The sequence below is a fragment of the Python bivittatus genome, unplaced genomic scaffold (genome assembly GCF_059951505.1).
Source record: "Python bivittatus isolate LINGU-HERP-01145 unplaced genomic scaffold, Pbiv_v1 ctg000330_np1212, whole genome shotgun sequence".
NCBI lineage: Eukaryota > Metazoa > Chordata > Lepidosauria > Squamata > Pythonidae > Python > Python bivittatus.
This window is the reverse complement of record NW_028277058.1, coordinates 45,904,948-45,924,078: the sequence shown is the minus strand read 5'-3', so window position 1 is coordinate 45,924,078 and position 19,131 is coordinate 45,904,948. Positions and strand designations below refer to the sequence as shown.

The 19,131-nt window shown below is 40.0% G+C and overlaps 1 protein-coding gene across 1 annotated transcript in view; it reads right to left on the bottom strand.

The window, feature by feature from the left end:
• The window catches only part of DGKI (diacylglycerol kinase iota), a 184,540-nt gene that overhangs the window by 73,563 nt on the left and 91,846 nt on the right, over positions 1-19,131 (bottom strand). The window contains exon 21 of the mRNA XM_088141517.1: positions 16,229-16,291. Within this exon, the coding sequence (XP_087997643.1) occupies positions 16,229-16,291 (63 nt within the window). The remainder of the gene's footprint in view (positions 1-16,228; positions 16,292-19,131) is intronic.

The following is a 19,131-nucleotide window of genomic DNA, read 5'->3' as shown; positions in this document are numbered from 1 at the left end:
ACTATCCAATTCTTGTTGAATTTCCTGTCCAATTTGTGCAGCATTTCTATTCACACAAGGTCCCTATAGTAACTGCACCTGGTTTATGTGCTCTCCCCAACTTTAAGGCTTTCCATAATACCAGCAGACCAGAAAAAGCAACATCTGGAACAGTTGATAGGAACCCCAGGCCAAACTTTAAAACAAAGTAGGAATGCTTCTACAGTTAGACTAATAGATTTTGAAAGGAAGATTTGGTTTCATCCTAGGTGACACATTCTTTTGAGATCTACCTTTCTCACCAGAGGGAAGTTCAAAGTACCATGGTAATTAAGGGATGGTAATAATGATGATAATAATCATAATCATGCTTTAAAACTGGATTTCCTGCACTTGTAAAATGTTTGCATTGGAGTAAAACACTGATTGGATAATGCTTTTACTAAGATTAACCAAAAAGAAGCAAAACAGTATTTCATCTTTCCAGGACTCTGAGGAAAAAGAGGAAGATTTAAGGCTTGGTTGAAAAGAGGCAACAAAGGAGAGAGCAAGAACTCAGATTAGAGGAGTTGTGGGGTGGGGGAGGGGGAGGGGTTAATGTCAGAAAAATGGCAGACATGACCAGATGATCAAAGCTCTGCTCATTTTTGATGCTTGCAAAAAGCAGCAGGATGTCAAACACTTGGTCATGCCCACCATTTTGACATTACTGACCTCCCTTGAAGATACTCCTGTGCTCATCATATTCAACCTTAAGATTCCCAGATTCTGAGATGGGGTGAGAGAGGGCGAGAGTGTGGTCCTATAAATGCTTTAATATAAATAAATAAATTCCAGCTGGATGTGAGAAGTAGATATATCCTATCATTCAGGATTTCTTTCTTTAAAAAAAATAAACTGAATCCAAATAAACAAGGAATGATAAATACCATGTATTGTCGAAGGCTTCCACGGCCGGAATCAATCAACCACTGATGGAAAAACACAATTTCCAAACAATCTTCAGACCCACCAGAAAAATACAAGTGCTAAAATTAGCAAAAGACAAAAGGGATCCCCTCACCGCTGCAGGAGTGTACCCCATACCATGCAGCTGCGGGCAGGTATACATCGGGACCACAAAACACAGCATCCAGACCAGGATAAAAGAACACGAAAGACACTGCAGACTACAGCAACCAGAAAAATCTGCAGTAGCTGAACATGCTCTCAAGCACACTGGACACAAAATCCTATTTGAAAACACAGAGATACTGGACAACACCAACAGCCACTATACCAGGCTATACCGGGAAGCCATTGAGATTCACAAACACCAGCACAGCTTCAATAAAAAAGAGGAGAGTCTAAAAATCAACAAAACCTGGCTACCAATCCTGAAAAATACAGCCTGCAAAAGGTCAACAAACTCAGCTCAACCACCAGGACATGTGAGCAGCTCACACAATGAACATACTAATCACCCCCAGCAGCCACTCGTTAACAACTCAATAGAAGAAAAAACCCTGCCTAATCCCCAGGAAGATACACACAGATTCTGACACCAAAACAGCAGCCACTCGTTAACCCAACCCCACACACCCCCACACACCCCCTAACCCCCCACCACACCCCCAATCCCCCCCTCAGATCTCTATAAATACCCACAAAAGGGTCACCTCATCCTGGGCACAGAGAGTACTGCTCCTGTCTGTGCTCCTGCTCTCTGAAGATGCCGGTCACAGATGCTGGCAAAACGTTAGGAAACAAAACGTCCAGAACACGGCCACACAGCCCGGAAGACCCACACCAGCCATGATAAATACCATGTTCCTTACCTTCTCAATATCAACATTTAAAAACCCAAAGCTTCTATTTTTAAGAAAATAGAATGATATTCCGATGCAATATAATATCTATCTACTCAGAAATATATTTTACATTCAATGGATCCTTATTCTCAGGTAAGGAAGAATATGATTATAAGCTAAATCAATTTCACATGAATTTACCAAGGCTTAAATCTGACTAAACACAATGGAGTTTATTTCTAAGTAGCCATAGATGAATTTTCAATCTTTCTTTGTCAGATGTTAAATTTATTTGGCTCTCTCTCTGCATCAGTTTCATACCACTGCTTTCAGATTACATGACAATTTGCCATTTGGATCCATCTGTGTACATTTTCCTAGTCTTTGTAGTTTATTATTTATTTTACTTAGCACATAGATCATTTTTGCCAGCAATTGTCCTTGCTATATCTACTTTCAACTAGACATAGCCAGCATTACAGGGCAAATGATGTTGTGCAGAGAACCTCAATATTAGCATTTTACTTTCAAAAGAAATATTTATTTATATATATTTATACTTTGTTTAAAATTTATACCAAGTAGTACTTATAGCTCAATAAAGAGATAGTCTCTACCCTTGGATTCAGAATCTGAGGAAGTATGACACAAATGGGAGCAGAGGTGAGAGGGAAAAGGGAAATAAGAAGGATCAAGTAGCCAATCCTGACATTACAAGTGACTTAATCTTTCCCTGTGCCACAGAATGGTGGACAATCCTTGGAGGAGAAGCAATCCCTAATGGAGCTGGATTCTCAGAAGACTGATAGCAACTGAGCTTTCTTTCTCTCCATCTATCATGGTGGAATGGCTACTGAAGGACTATCAGGGTACAAGGAAATCGTGATGGAGATTGACATGAATTAGCATTACGCCCTTGCTTAAGTCATTCTTTTGGAACCAAGGTGACATACAGTATATTCATAACTTTTTTTCTATTAAAGCCTGCTGAGAAGCCAATTAGCAGACATTTGGAGGATGCCTGCTAATGACAGGTTTCTGCCACCCTTGGATAGATTAAAACACGAACACACACACACTTACGCACAAATGAAGAATGTGAGAATGAGCTTATTAAAGCAGCCCCTTTAGGCAGTTTGAAAATGACAGGAAGGAATGAACGCAGCTAGAAAATGTGTCTGTGTCTGGGTGTGTGAGTTTAAAAAATAGCTCATCACAAGCACTTTCTTTGGAAGAACACTCCGCAATATATCCAAAATAATTACAGTTCTTCAAGCCTCCAAACAGATAATAATTCACCACCACTAAAGAGCAGCAGCTGTGCACCCCAGGTGCCCTCAAATGTCAAAACTCTTTGCACACAATGCAAGCTGTCATACATTATCTGAGAAATGATGGTACCCAGAACTTCCATGCTGTTTCAAGGGACAGCTGTCCATTTTAACTGGCACCCAGACATTTCATCTAGCCAAACATATTTACCTGCTGTTTTGGGAAAGGAGATCTGGGAATTCAAGACATGGTGTACAGGAGAAAGCAGAACATGAACAACAGGCTTTCTGCAAATTAATATTACCCCTGTCTCAACACAGACAAGATTTTCTTAAAATTCAGAAACAAGTGGACTGAGAAATTAAGATTAATATGATGGATAGTATTGTTGCCCCTAACATTTGGAATAAAATAATGGTTTCTTAAATAGTAACACCATGGACAGCCAAGAAAACAAACCAATGGATCATTGAACAAACCAACCCAGAGTTCTCACTCCAGGCACAAATGACCAAGCTCAAATTATCCTACTTCGGACACATTATGCAAAGACCGAGCTCTCTGGAGAAGGCTCCAATACTGGGAAAGGTGGAAGGAAAGAGGAGAAGAGGATGACCAGCAGCAAGGTGGATGGACTCAGTTACAGTGGTGCTGGGGGTGCCATTTGAAGAGCTGAAAGACCAGGTTAGGGATAGATTGTCATGGAGAAAATCTATCTATGTGGTCACTAAGAGTCGACAACAACTTGATAGCACATAATCAATCAAATAGTAACAGTGCTTGAGGAGAAAAAATATATATTTTTAAAATGTATTTTACTTGGAATACTCTAAATTGGTTGCTTTTGGCATTTCCTTCTCATAACTTGGTATAACATGCAGAGATAAACTCTGTATAAATACTGCCCCTGCTTTTTTCAATGGAAGAAAAAGATTACATCTCAGGGAAACATTACATGACAGGGAAATGTTACATAAAATACAATACTTAACATGGAGCAGATTGAAACAAATGGCCATGTATACAAAGAGTTGTATATGAAGAGTTAATCTAAAGAGAAAAATGTTTCAGCATGTTACAATGAAGAGTTAAAGGCTGGCAAGTCAGAAAAGCAAGAGGCGCAAAACAAAATTAAAAATGGTAATGTCTCTCATGACAAGGATGTCCATGAGACGTGTATGACAGCTCATGAATCATGACATCATCATACAAATGACACAAACTGTGCAATGATGCCACTAAGTGCATGATGTCATTATGGCTTATACCAAATGCCCCAGTTCTGCATAAGTGACATCTCTCATCCCTTTCAAAGAACAATCATACTGCAGCTATTGTGATATGTTGGAATAAAATCAACAGAACCAGATTTTTTTAAAGTTGGAGCATCTATCAAGCCAGTCTAACCAATAATGCTCTTCCAACAAAGACCAGAAGAATTTTACAGATCATCTCCAATACAAGACTAAATTTAGATTTGTTAGTTGGACTTTTAAGGAATATGATGAATGAAATAATTATGAAAAAATAAATAATTCTTATAGTATTCAATCTTAAAGATTGTGTTCTCCATCTTTATCTTCTCCAGATGTATTGGAGTACAATACTCATCATTCCCAGCCAGAATCACTGTTGGAAGGTACCAGGATGTGAAAACTGCTCTAAAGTCTCTTGAGTCATTATCTTATTGGGACTTGGTAATTAACAAAATTGGTCAGCTCCATTTCATCCAAAGATTTCAACACCCTACCCTAGTTACTCTTAGAAAGCCACTGATTACTTTAATGCAGGGGTCCCCAAGCTCTTCAGCTCATTGACTCCTGCATGAAGTTTCAGATTGTTCATTGACCCCCCAGAGACTTCTTATATGAAAATAATTTAATAAATACTACTTTAACTAATAGTACTATGAATTAGAGTAATAATAATAATAACAACAAGAAGAACCCTTTGGATGGTCCCATCAACCCTTAGGCATCAATATTGACCACCTTGGAGAGCTCCGCTTTAAAGGAACCCCTCTCCCCCCCCCCAAAAAAGAATAAGTATTCTGTCAAGTCAAGCTAGCACCATTTTGACTATCTGCAAGCCCTTGGATTAGAGTTGTTGTTGTTTAGTCGTTAAGTCGTGTCCGACTCTTCGTGACCCCATGAACCATATTGCGCCAGGCCTTCCTGTCCTTCACTGCCTCCCTGAGTTTGCTCAGTTTCATGCTCATTGCTTCAGTGATGCTATCTAACCATCTCATCCTCTGCCGTCCTCTTCTCCTTTTGCCTTCAATCTTTCCCAGCATCAGGGTCTTCTCCAAAGAGATCTCTCTTCGCATTAGGTGACCAAAATATCTGAGCTTGAGCTTCATTATCGATCCTTCCAATGAGCAATCAGGGTTGATTTCCTTTAAGATTGACTGGTTTGACCTCCTAGCAGTCCAGGGGACTCTCAAGAGTCTTCTCCAGCACCACAGTTCAAAGGCATCAATTTTTCGGCGCTCGGCCTTTTTTATGGTCCAGCTCTCACAGCCATACATTACTACTGGAAAAACCATAGCTTTGACTATGCGGATCTTTGTCGGCAAGGTGACGTCTCTGCTTTTTAATATGCTATCTAGGCTTGCCATAGCTTTCCTCCCAAGGAGCAAGCGTCTTTTAATTTCATGGCTGCAGTCTCCGTCTGCGGTGATCTTGGAGCCCAAATAAATGAAGTCTGTTACTGCTTCCATTTCTACCCCTTCTATTTGCCAGGAATTGATGGGTCCAGATGCCATGATCTTAGTTTTTTTAATGTTGAGTTTCAAGCCAGCTTTTGCACTCTCCTCTTTCACTCTCATCAAGAGGCTCTTTAGTTCTTCTTCACTTTCTGCCATTAGGGTGGTATCGTCTGCATATCTGAGGTTGTTGATGATTCTCCCTGCAATCTTGATTCCGGCTTGTGATTCTTCCAGCCTGGCATTTCTCATGATGTACTCTGCATATAGGTTAAATAAGCAGGGTGACAGTATACAGCCTTGTCGTACACCTTTCCCTATTTTGAACCAATCGGTTGTTCCATGACCGGTTCTAACTGTTGCTTCTTGGCCCGCATACAGATTTCTCAGGAGACAGGTAAGGTGGTCTGGTACTCCCATCTCTTTAAGAACTTGCCACAGTTTGTTGTGATCCACACAATCAAAGGCTTTTGCATAGTCAATGAAGCAGAAGTAGATATTTTTCTGGAACTCTTGTGCTTTCTCCATGATCCAGCGAATGTTGGCGATTTGATCTCTAGTTCCTCTGCCTCTTCGAAACCCAGCTTGTACATCCGGTAGTTCTCGGTTCATGTATTGCTGAAGCCTAGCTTGTAGGATTTTGAGCATAACCTTGCTAGCATGTGAAATGAGTGCAATTGTGCGATAGTTTGAGCATTCTTTGGCGTTGCCCTTCTTTGGAATTGGAACGTAAACTGACCTTTTCCAATCCCGTGGCCACTGTTGCGTTTTCCAAACTTGCTGGCATATTGAGTGCAGCACTTTAACACCATCATCTTTTAGTATTTTAAATAACTCAGCTGGAATACTGTCATCTCCACTAGCTTTGTTGTTAGCAATGCTTCCTAAGGCCCACTTGACTTCACTCTCTAGGATGTCTGGCTCAAGGTCAGTGATCACACCAGCGTGGACATCAGGGACATTAAGATCTTTCTTGTATAGTTCTTCTGGGTATTCTTGCCACCTCTTCTTAATCTCTTCTGCTTCTGTTAGGTCCCTGCCTTTTTTGTCCTTTATCATGCCCATCTTTGCACTAAACGTTCCTTTCATATCTCCAATTTTCTTGTAGAGATCTCTAGTCTTCCCCATTCTATTGTTTTCCTCGATTTCTTTGCATTGTTCATTTAAGAAAGCCTTCTTATCTCTCCTTGCTATTCTCTGGAAATCTGCATTCAGTTGCTTATCTCTTTCCCTTTCACCCTTGCTTTTCGCATTCCTTCTTTCCACAGCTATTTGTAAAGCCTCATCAGACAGCCATTTTGCTTTCTTGCATTTCTTTTTCTTTGGGATGGTTTTAGTTGCTGCCTCCTGTACAATGTTACGGACCTCCGTCCATAGTTCTTCAGGCACTCTGTCTACCAAATCTAATCCTCTAAATCTATTCATCACCTTCACTGTGTACTCACAAGGAATATGATCTAAGTCATACCTGAGTGGTCTAGTGGTTTTCCCTACATTCTTCAATTTAAGCCTAAATTTTGCAGTAAGAAGCTCATGATCTGAGCCACAGTCAGCTCCTGGTCTTGTTTTTGCTGTCTGTATAGAGCTTCTCCATCTTTGGCTGCAAAGTATATAATCAATCTGGTTTCGGTATTGACCATCTGGTGATGTCCATGTGTAGAGTCGTCTCTTGTGTTGTTGGAAAAGAGTGTTTGCTATGACTAGCTTGTTCTCTTGACAGAACTCTATTAGCCTTTGCCCTGCTTCATTTTGTACTCCAAGGCCAAATTTGCCTGTTATTCCGATTACTCCTTGACTTCCTACTTTAGCATTCCAATCCCCTATGATGAAAAGGACATCTTTTTTTGGTGCTAGTTCTAGAAGGTGTTGTAGGTCTTCATAGAAGCGGTCAACTTCAGCTTCTTCAGCATCAGTGGTTGGGGCATAGACTTGGATGACTGTGATATTGAATGGTTTGCCTTGGATACGCACTGAGATCATTCTGTCGTTTTTGAGGTTGTACCCCATTACTGCCTTTCCCACTCTCTTATTGACTATGAGTGCAACTCCATTTCTTCTAAGGGTTTCTTGCCCACAGTAGTAGATATAATGGTCACCTGAATTAAATTCACCCATTCCCGTCCATTTCAGTTCGCTGATTCCCAAGATGTCGACGTTCAACCTTGTCATTTCATGTTTGACCACATCCAGCTTGCCTTGGTTCATAGATCTTACATTCCAGGTACCTATACAATATTGTTCTTTACAGCATCGGACCTTCTTTTCGCTTCCAGATACATCCACAGCTGAACGTCCTTTCGGCTTTGGCCCAGCCGCTTCACTCTTTCTGGAGCTACTTGGAAATGCCCTCCGCTCTTCCCCAGTAGCATATTGGACACCTTCCGACCTGAGGGGCTCATCTTCCGGCATCATATCTTTTAGCCTTTTAACATTGTCCATGGGGTTTTCTTGGCAAGGATACTGGAGTGGGTTGCCATTTCCTTCTCCAGTGGACCACATTTTGTCAGTACTCTCTGTCATGACCTGTCCGTCTTGGGTGGCCCTGCACGGTATAGCTCATGGCTTCACTGAGTTACGCAAGCCCCTTCGCCACGACAAGGCAGTGATCCATGAAGGGGTGGATTAGAGTATCTTCACTTAAAAATATTATTTTTGTTTTGAAACTTTTGCTATTTTTTTAAATATTTCATTGTTTTTAAACATTGTTACATTGCAGACTTTTCGTGCCATCTTGCAATCTAAGGCACATTGACAAGGAATTGAAGTTTAGCTACATCTGGAAGACCATAAAATACCAAACCTATTTTTTTACATCTTTATACTGCAAGAAAAGATAGTTAGCTTATGCAAACATCCAAATTGGGCAAACAGTCAAATAAACTCTTGCCGTGCAATGGAAGGCAGCCACTGGAAAAGTGAGAGCTGCCAGTCAGGAGCTGTTTCCTGGCTTCAGCAAAGCTAACTTTTAATAGGCAATTATGTTCTACTCCCTAGAAAGGAAGCATGTTGCCCAGAGCATTCAAGACAAAAATTCTCCATGAAAAAGGATTCCAGTCCAACATTTCCTTATTGTGTACTTGCTCCTCAAAGAAGGAAGTTTAAGGCAGATGGCCACCTCAAGTGCTCTCTACTAGTACTTGAGCCAGCAGAAAAATATGCCAGCATAAGATTGCTGCCCCAATTGCTGAGCCCTATTTGGCCACAGTAGCAAGGCCAGAGACTGCTGCTGCTCCAAAGAAAATGATTAATGGGTACCTCCAGATTCATTTCCCTTCCCACCAAGCATCATCTACTGTCAGCTTTGCAAGGTAGTCCAGATGAGAAGCACACCCAGAAGTACTAGCTCTAACTTTATTGTAAGGTTACATTAACAGAATCTTGCCAGTCTGAAAAAACATCTCTCCTCCCTCACCTTTACAGTCCAAGAAACTAGGGAGGGTCCCTTCTGAGACGTTTGCCATGCCCCCATTCCTTCTGCGGGCTCAGCTGCTGTTTGTCTGACCATTGTTTAGTCTGCAGTTCTTCCACCTGTCTCCCAAGGTCAGTCCCACATACCATTTCATCTACTGATGAGAACACAGCTATCAGTAACTCTCCTTACTGTGGGGCAGGGGGTGAAATTGGATATGTATAGGTGGGTATTTGGAACAGCATGTTTATCCACCTGTCAGGTTGCCAAAGTTGAGCTGTTCTGTGCCTCTCACCTGCCAATTGGGCTAGTTCTGAAAGCACAAGCCCATATCCAAAAATAGCCCTGCTGACAAGGTACAGGTGCAGTAGAGGGGCACGGGATGAAGCAGGAGGGGAGCAATCAATAGCAAGTCAGCCCCATTTTCAACTAGTGCTGAAAGGACAGTGCAGTGAAGCCACTCCTTGTGACCCAGAGCAACCAGAATCCATGAGTGGCAATGGAGCTGAATCAATCTTCGGGCTCAAGCACCTGGAAAGGAGAGGATATTCACAGCCAATAACATTTTTAAACTGAGTTTTTATTCATTGCTGTCCTTCTATAATTTTCTTCCTAGCATGGATGTATGCATTCAAGCAGTCAACTTCAGACATAATCAGCAGCGTAAGACTCATATGCACATGATTCTACATGATTACCCTTAAAATTTTCACAGTCTCATCTTTCTGGTTGCCCCTGAATATTACTGAGCTGGAGAATTAGAACCAGAAGGGGCAGCTACATTGTGCAATCTCCCCTCCTTTGCTCATTCAGGAAATATGATAGGTGACCATTCATCCTCTAAATCTCAAACCAAGGGAGTTCATAACTTCAAAAGGAAATCTCTTCTACTGTCATTCCATCAGAAAGTTCCTTCTAATATATAATCAAAATCTCCTTTTTCATCAACAGAACCACTGATTCAAGTACTACAGAGAAGTACTACCATAAGATTATGTCCTGAATATAGCATTACCTATTGGAATACATGATTTAGATAAGAAGTAGAGAGAAAGCTAACAAAAAATGCATGCTCTATGTCAAGAAACTGGAAGGGATAGATAACCCATTAGATTTCCCCAACCTATTACTCTCCAGATTTGTTAGGACGGGATCTTTCAAAGCCATCCGTGAAGCAGAAGTGCCCAGCCAGAGGCAGCATGCAGTTCTTTGCAAACCTTTCATGCCGCTCCCAGTAATGTCTTTACGATTTTCTTTTACAAACTTTTAAAGTTTTTACCAAATTGCAGTTAAGCCTATTCTTAATATTGTTTTTATTTACTGTATCGTGTAAGCCCCTTTGAATGCTTTTTAAGGAAAACAGTAGGATAATCATATTTAGATTTAGAATTTTTTTTTCATATTTTCATATTTAAAGAAACCAAGGAAGCAGTTCTAGCGTCGGCAGCTTAATTATTCAAATGCTGGGCCTGTTCTATTTTGGCTAGGCATGTCTGCCCCCAGTGACAAGCAAAAAGAAAACTAAGAATGCAATCTAGTGGAACTCAGAGTAGGGATCTGATGCTCAAACGATGCCTCTGCCACAGGTTCAGGCTGATGCAACTGAAAGGGAGTATTTAATTTTAAGCATCCAAATTTTCTGACAATTATGTTTCAGTCCTGTGAACCATAGCATGTCTGTATATAGAAAAACAAGGGAAGAATCTATTCACAGATAGCTGTCAGGCGAGAGCCTACATCACAGTAGTAAGACATCTAATATGATTCAATAGGAAATCTGCCTCTTTAAAAACAGAAGTCAACATTAAACTTCAGGAAATGCAAAACTCTCCTGGGGCATGTTTGCTATGACAGATTAATGAACTACCTATCTCCTCAATAAACATGCAAAACTAATTAAATGTCCTTGCTTTTTAGAATAATAGGGAGAAAGAAAACACCAGCTTACAAAAGAAAAATAATTAACCTCGCTAGTGTGATTTCATTGTCAGAACTTAGAAGTGATACGCATTAAATATGATGCTTCAGTTGAAAACACTTTACTCATTCAAAATAAGCTGTCAACATCAAGGAAGAAAACAAGAGTCCTGGTTGGGAGCTCGTGCCCACTTCATCGGTACCCTTGTGCATCCGTGCACAGATATCCATGCAGATATGTTTAAGGACAAAATGGAAACAAAAAAATAATCGGAAATGCAAACTGTACAGCCTGTAACACTTCTGTGCAAAGCTCCACCGTATAGCATTCAGAGCAGCAGAAAGTATTTATAACATAGTTTTCAGGTTCTACTATGTTTCTGACTTAGGTTGATCTTGAAAAACTAAGCAGGGCCAGACCTGATTAATATTTGGATGGGAGATCACTAAGAAATCTCAGGGCTGTAGGCTGGAAAGCCCAAAACTATCTGGGAAGAAAGCAATGCCAAACCACTTCTATATTGTTGCCAAGAAAATTACATGTATATGTCCATACGTCAGCAAGAGTAGAGCTTGACCAAAGGAGACTATCTTTTACCTAAGCTGGGAAAAAGTCTTGGTCTTCACTGAGCCCTAATGGAATCAAACCAATAAATGATAGCAATTTAACCTTGTGCATTAAAAACAACAAAGACTCTTTCAGATCACAAGATCCTTCAGTCTTTTTGACATATTCTAGTCGCACAGTTTCATATTTGAACATAACTTTTCAAGTTCCTTTGTTCCCAAACATTATAGTCTTGTTGAAGGATGTTGGCAAAGTAGTCAGAGTGTCCTTCTCCAACTAAGATGAACAACTTCTTATCTACTAACATCAGGCAGAGAAATTATCCTGCATTTTCTCTTTAATTTCTCATCCAATTTAATGAAATTAAATTCTTTAGAGTTTCTTTCATAAGAGAAAATGATTTTGGAGAAGTTCATGTTCTTATTGTTTGTTAGATTTATAACCTGCTCTGGCCAATATTCAAAGTCCTCAGTGGTTTGAGTGGTGTGTTTTTGCACTTATTGGTTAGAGGATGACCCATCTTCCAATTAAAATTCTTTCTTCAGTGGTCAGAAGTCTCCCTGCTTTTCTACGCATCCGTTAAATCCTAAGAGGGAGCATCACGTGGGACTTCCTGCTTTCCTTTATAATTCTTTTAGTAATTGTTTCACTGTTACACTATTAGGAAGTCCTGTCCTTGAGAAATCATTGGAGATTTTTTTCTTTCTCCTGAAGAAACTGGAGAATTGTCCATTCAATTTTTCTACCCACAAATTTGGTGGAGAATTTTAAAAAACTATTTTTGGCCATCTTAAGAGTAATCCACAGAATCCTAATGTCAAAAATGGCAGCAAGAAAAGGCAGTGATTAAATACTACCACCTCTGAAAATTTTCTACCACTGACATCTTCATTCTTCCTTAAAAGAATATGAAAGGAAGCTCGGTGTGAAAGCCCCTATATGTTGAAAGGAGTCCGTTTTTTAAAATATATTTCCAGACACTGCTTTTTAAACTATGTCCTTCTTAATTGATAGCCAAATGTCATAACTGTACTACTATAGCAGAGCTTTTTTTTTTAATTTCACCAGCAACCTTTTCATTTTTAATCCTTTATTTTAAACTAGCTGCCAAACTTTCAGCTTTAGTTTTAAATCCCATAACCATTATTCCATCTTATTAAGCTGTGGTATGCGAATAGACTTACTTTCTCTAATTCCTTTTCACTTCAGTCTGTCTGCATAGTGCACCAATCTGCTACACAAATTGCAATGGATGCCTTCCAACAAATCACTGTTGTAGCAAGGATAGTATGCCTTATATTAAATCACATGATGGCCCTAGTTTCTTTTCTATGATACATGAGGTCCAACCAAGATTTTTATATTTTCTTTGCTGATTTAGTTTTTCAATGGCCATATCTGTGATATTATTTACTGCCAAATAAACTAAATAGGTCATAACCACAGGGATGTCTAAAAAGCTGCATTTTCCGTGATATTCCTACCAGAATGTTCAGGTTCTTCAAAAAAAGTATTTTATTAAACTCTGATATAGTCTGCACCCAGCTGTCAGCCTCCCCAGTAGACCAGACAGGAAACACAACAAGATGAGCTAATTCTACTTCATTGTAAGGCTACATTAACAGAATCCTGCAAGTCTGAAAGTACAAATCTCCCGCTATCTCTTTTTACAGTCTGATAAGTTAAGGCAGGTCCTTTCTAAGTTTCTTTCTCTTCCCATTATGCAGCTGCAGGCTCCTCTCCATTTTATCTGATTGTTCCTAGGCAGCATCTCTTCCCCTCATCTCTCAAGGTAATTCCCACATACCATTACACTATTGGACACCTTGGGGAATACGCCTGCAAATGACTCCTTTGGTGTTCACTAAGCCCCTTGCCTCACTTATCTATCTTACTACTAATACTTTTTTCTTCTTTTTGAAAACATGAGCCTTATAAGTTCCCTTAGAAAACAAAAAATGATGACAGATTTCTTCGGAACTCTGCCTCCTCAGAAAAAAAGGCAAAAGTATGCAGGGATTAAAGGAATATCCAATGGGACAAGAACCTAGAAGGGACAAGTGGATTCTGGTAAATCTCTGCCTTATAGCAATTTTGTTTCCCATGGTGGCCATTTTATGAATGGATAAGTCTACCCAGCAGCCATTTTGGAAGAGGGCCCAGAAGATTTCTTTAAAATTCCAACTATAAACCTAACAAATCCGATGCAGCTTGGTTCCTTGGGTGTTCTGGGGTTGACAATGCACATGTTGAAGATCAAACAGCAAGTTCACCTTGAGAGTGATCCTTCCACAACCAAAATGGCTTAAGTAGAAGGACAATGTCAGCAGGTTCACAAAACTTCAAAGCCAGCGGAAATACAAAAAGATTTTACAGGAAGAACCCTTTATGATGGAACCCCAAAAACCTACAATGATGACTGAGCTATCCTGAGTAGTGTTTGACTGTTGAAGAGCAAATAGAAAGGAATGGGGAGAGTGAATGAAATGGAATATTCTACAGAAGCATCAGGGTGGGTTGGCTGGAACATGGAAAATAAGCTTTCATCATTGAAGTATTTTCTTTCACAGTTCACTTTAACAAAGTTTGACTTAAATATCTTTATTAAAGAACTGGAACTGTTCCTATGTTCCTATGTTCTTATGGGCAAACCCTTTATTGTAGCAAACCTTGCTAAAGTATGTTACAATTTATTAATATGAACGTATGAACATTTTGAGAATTCTGTATTTGACTAGTCATTGTGAAGCCATTTGGTTAATTTGATCTTAGATTTGGGGTTACAGAATATCTATGACTAACACATTAATTTAGACCATTTTGTAAAACCTACCCCTGTCTTTTTGCCACTGTCTTTATGCTCTGATATCTAAAATGAATTGGGATTCTAGAAATGTATACAGAAGACTGCTTTAAGTGCACTCTAGAATTAGATTTCTCATTTACATGCATTTGCCATAAGTGCTGTATGCAGGCATACTTAGAAGTATTTAACTGAGCATGCAAACAGGGCTGAGCTAAACAGCTTGGCCCATGTCAGACTTATCACATAATCCTTCTTCCTGATATCCACATATGTCCAGAGCATGAATTCTGCACCAGTTGAAGCTATGCACAGCTAGGCTTCCATCAAGATCTCCATATGTGTGTGTGTGTATGTATACACACACATACATACACACACACAGTAGTTGTCTTATGGCTGCTTGCATTGTACCTAAAGAAGTCAAGAGGACACAGTTTGGGATGATTCACACAATTTGGAATGATAAAGTCATTTGGTACAGCCATGGTCTCAGTTCATGGCTTTCAGGGAAGAATAAGCATAGTATTCCTGTATCCAACCACCAACTCTGTGTTTCAAGAGCTACAATTTTTAGTCTGTATTAGACTGATTGACTGACCAATGTAACAGAATCAACAGACAGAGCGCTTTGTAAAATATATCACAATAATTCTTTCCTCTGAGCTATTTCTGCTCTAATAGCTTATACTCCAGATTCTGAGATGGAAAGAACATGCCCTGGAAACATCTTTTTTTCTGCAGCGTCCCATAACATTGCCTTCTTTTCATTCCCATCCATTGGTGAGGCAGTTTTACATCAACCTTAGCTGGTGTTTTCCCTCTTATTCTAACACTATCCAAGGGCAGCCTCAAGGAGTTTAAAATTTGCTATGCTTTGTCACACTTCATATTGTAAGGACATCAGGTGACTGCAGTGGCTTGAAACAGAGGTAACAGAGGGATGGGGAGGGATTGGAAATGAGGACAGCAAATTTCACACCAGACTAGTTCTCTGTCAACCCAAGAATGGGTGAAGAGCATTTCAACTCAGCAGTGAGGAAATTATCTTAGTTACAGTGGGGAATGGGAATTCAGTTTAGTAAAGGCTATGTGGAAAAGGTGCAAGATTTCAGGAAAACAGGTATCATGCATGTGTTCTGAACCCTGTGGAGTAAGAGTGGAATGTATAATACACAAACAAATACATGCTTCTCCTTGAAACGAAGACAGCTTGACTGTTGCTTCTTGACAAGAAGCTTCCCTCTCAGGAACTTGAGAAGGAGTAAGGTTTAATTATACTTCAGCTTGTATGAATAGTATCTGGAAGCAATGGCTGGTTATTCATCAAGGGCCTTCCTTCTTCCAACAGGTATCAGAAAAAGAAAAAAAAGACAGGCTACAACTACTCTGGCCTGGACTACCCAGTCTGTAAGTCTGTGTTCTATCAGGTTACTAAGAAGGACTATAAAAGGCCAAAGGAATGGGAAGTCTCTCACCCTCCACTCATATTCAAACAATTTCCCTTCAGACATGTCCCTTGAACCATTCGATTATGAGGCAGATTCTTTCCTGGCATTGCTCAGGAGCTCAGAGTTCTCAGCAATACTAACATCACATAACGTCTGTTCAATATCAGTTCCAGGGACTGGTTGGCACATTGTATTGCTGGAAAGGCTAGGTTTAGTGAAAGCCTTTCCAGATGACAAGAGGATTCCCGCAACATAAACCATGCAGAGAAGGAGAAGATGGACCCTGAAAGAAAGCAGCGATACTTAAAAGAAGGAAGGGAAAGCCAAGTACTCACATGGTAAAGGAATCAGGGGGAGCTGAAACTCTCCTCAGGTCAGCAGGTGGCACTTTATGGATACTATAGGCAGCAGGAAATGAGTAGCCACAGCAGGATCAGCACAACAGGATGGACAAACAAGAAAAAAGCCCAGAGAGACAGAAAGAGAGAAAGAAAGAGAGAAAGACAGACAACATTTAACCAAAACAAAAGGAAAGCATCACATACAGGCTAAATGGAGGTGTATATTAAGTTCTAGGGCAGCATACCCAAAGCCAGTGACAGATACCAGCAAGCACAATGAAGGGAAATGGTTCTGGTACCATAGCATGAGACAGCATGGGGGCGAAGGGCAGGAGGCTCTTGCAGCATGATGTAATCTTGGAAATGGTAAGAGGCAAAAGTCTCTTGTAGAGAAAGGCAGAAGCTATTAGAGGCTTTTTAGCAACAACAATAGGGGCAATTGCCCCAGGCACCACCACTGGTGGAGACCTCATCCAAAGTATGGCTCAGTATTTCAAATGACCAGATGTATCATTATTTTTCAGTCACAGCTATAGCTCAGATCCATCCAATATAATCCAAAGAGACACTGCTTACTGAGTCACTGACTTCAGCGAACAAGAGAGAAAAATAGGGATATAGAATAATAGGGGGACTCCTGTGCACATTTGGGCCCCAGGCAGAGTTTTGAAAAGGCATTAAATCTACAGTTCCTTTTACTAACAGTAAATAACTGCTACCGTCTCAGTATAAATGGGTATGTCACTTCCCCATCTGTCTCACGAACAGTCCTTTCCCCTCATTTTATTGTTATCAGTCCTCTGGCCTTGTCATTACAACTTGCAGTTTTGAATTTTGCAGCAGGGAAGAACCAGGTTTTGAAAGAATCAACATGTGCTTTCCTGCACATGAGACAAGCAAGGCCCCAGTGGAATTGGATGGAAGATGGCTCTGGTTTAAAGGAAGCAGGTGATACACTTTCATAATTTCAAACAAAGCTACAAACAGACAGCTAACTCATCACCAGTCTGCAGAGGTACCCAGCAACTGCACCCTTCGTAAAGTACATCAAGACTCTTTCAGTGCTCTCTTCCTCTGATATGTCACATAAATAGGGTGACAAAGCAACCTTCACAACACCAAAGCGAACTCGAAGGTGCTAAAGGGGCCATGGTGAACCCAGCCATCACTGCCCAAAAGGAAAGAACTCAGCTACGTTCGATTGTTTTTAGGCCCATTTCATTCTCTTTTAAAAAAGAAAAGTGTAAGGAAACTGCATTGGCCGTAAAGAGTGTATTGGACAATACCTTTCTTAGACCAACCTAAAGGTCACAAAAATGTGTGTACTTTTAAGACATGGATTTTAGGTTGCTCACCCATATCTGAAAATATAAAATTCAGTTATGGAATATTCAAATATTTGGGTTCCTTTTGAGTAGTCCCAACAAAATATTTATTGTAGGTTCTGAAATGGGGCTAGAAAAATTTGTTGTCTCTCTCTCTCTCTCTCTCTCTCTCTCCTTCCCTCTCTCCCCCCACCTATACATATGGTGATCAAACCAGAGTTGCGCACTATCCTTATTGCAACACCAGTATAGCACTTCATGATATTCTATAGATAATAACAGTATGTCCCAGACTATTTCACTACTTGTGCAACAACTCACACTGAAGAGGATCTGGTTTCAATCCATTAGTAATACAAATATAACATTATCCAGAATGCTCATTGTTAATTCACATTGCAAAGTCCTGTCATCCCCTTTCTTGTTCAATTAAAAATGATCAGCCTTAATTTAAATACTTACAGGAGCAGTTTAACCTGACATAAAAGTGGTCTGTTTGTCTCATTCCCAGAACTATATGAGACCATTAGAGAACTGCAAAATGTATTTCATGTATGACATTTTTCTGCATGATGTTTGGTCAAGATGGGTTGTGGGCTCCAAAGTTTATTTTTTAATTTTCTCCCTTTAATTTAGCCCAAAGTCAGTTATTTGTAACCTAGAGTAGGAACAAGATAAAATTGAAAGACAAAAATCCATAACTGAAATTAAACAGTTTTGGATGGAAGGTATCATTTGCAGATTTCTAGGTCCCCAACTTGGGTTTCTTGGGCAAATGGAATAAAGGAATCGTTTTTAATATTTCAGTTCTGAGGCTCATTCCATAATGGAGAAATCTTTAAACCAAATACATATCTTCACACTGGTAATAGTAATATCTCCCCTTTTGACTACTGTATGTCACTCAAAAAAAATCACTCTTTAAACTCTGGTCTGAGTAATAGTTTTGGGCTGCTAGGGAGTGCTCTGTTTTCTCATTAAGCCAGTCAGTGTTCCCTCTGGTTGGCCAAGAAAAGGGTGTAAAATTCGGCAGTCCTCTGGCACGCGTGCACACACATATCCTCATTCTTCCCTCATCATGTTTGCTTTTCAAAGGGAGGGGGAAAACAGCTGTCCAATGAAGCTCAAGGACGATTCAGTTCAGTGTGCAGCAGCTGTGAAAAGACAAATTCCATGCTAAGGATTGTTAAGAGAGGGACTGAAAATAAAATGGCCAATACTATGATGTTCCTATAAAAATCTATGGCATGTTCATGTTTGGAATACTTTGTATGGCTCTGGTAGCAACATTGGAAGAAGTGGGCAACAAAAATGATCAGAGGACATGAACATCTTCCCTACAAGAAGAGGGTAGAATGTTTGGGAAGGTTTAGCTTGGAACAAAAGATGATTGGTGGGGACATGACTTAGGTGTATAAAATTGTACACAGCTAGGAGAAAATGGACAGGGATAACTATGTATTTATCCAGCACATTGATACCTTGTTAGAATCATATACAGACTCATAAGTGGGGAAACCTTTTTCCTTCTTTCAACTTCTAGGCCAATTATTCAAAAAAGAAGCCCTTTTT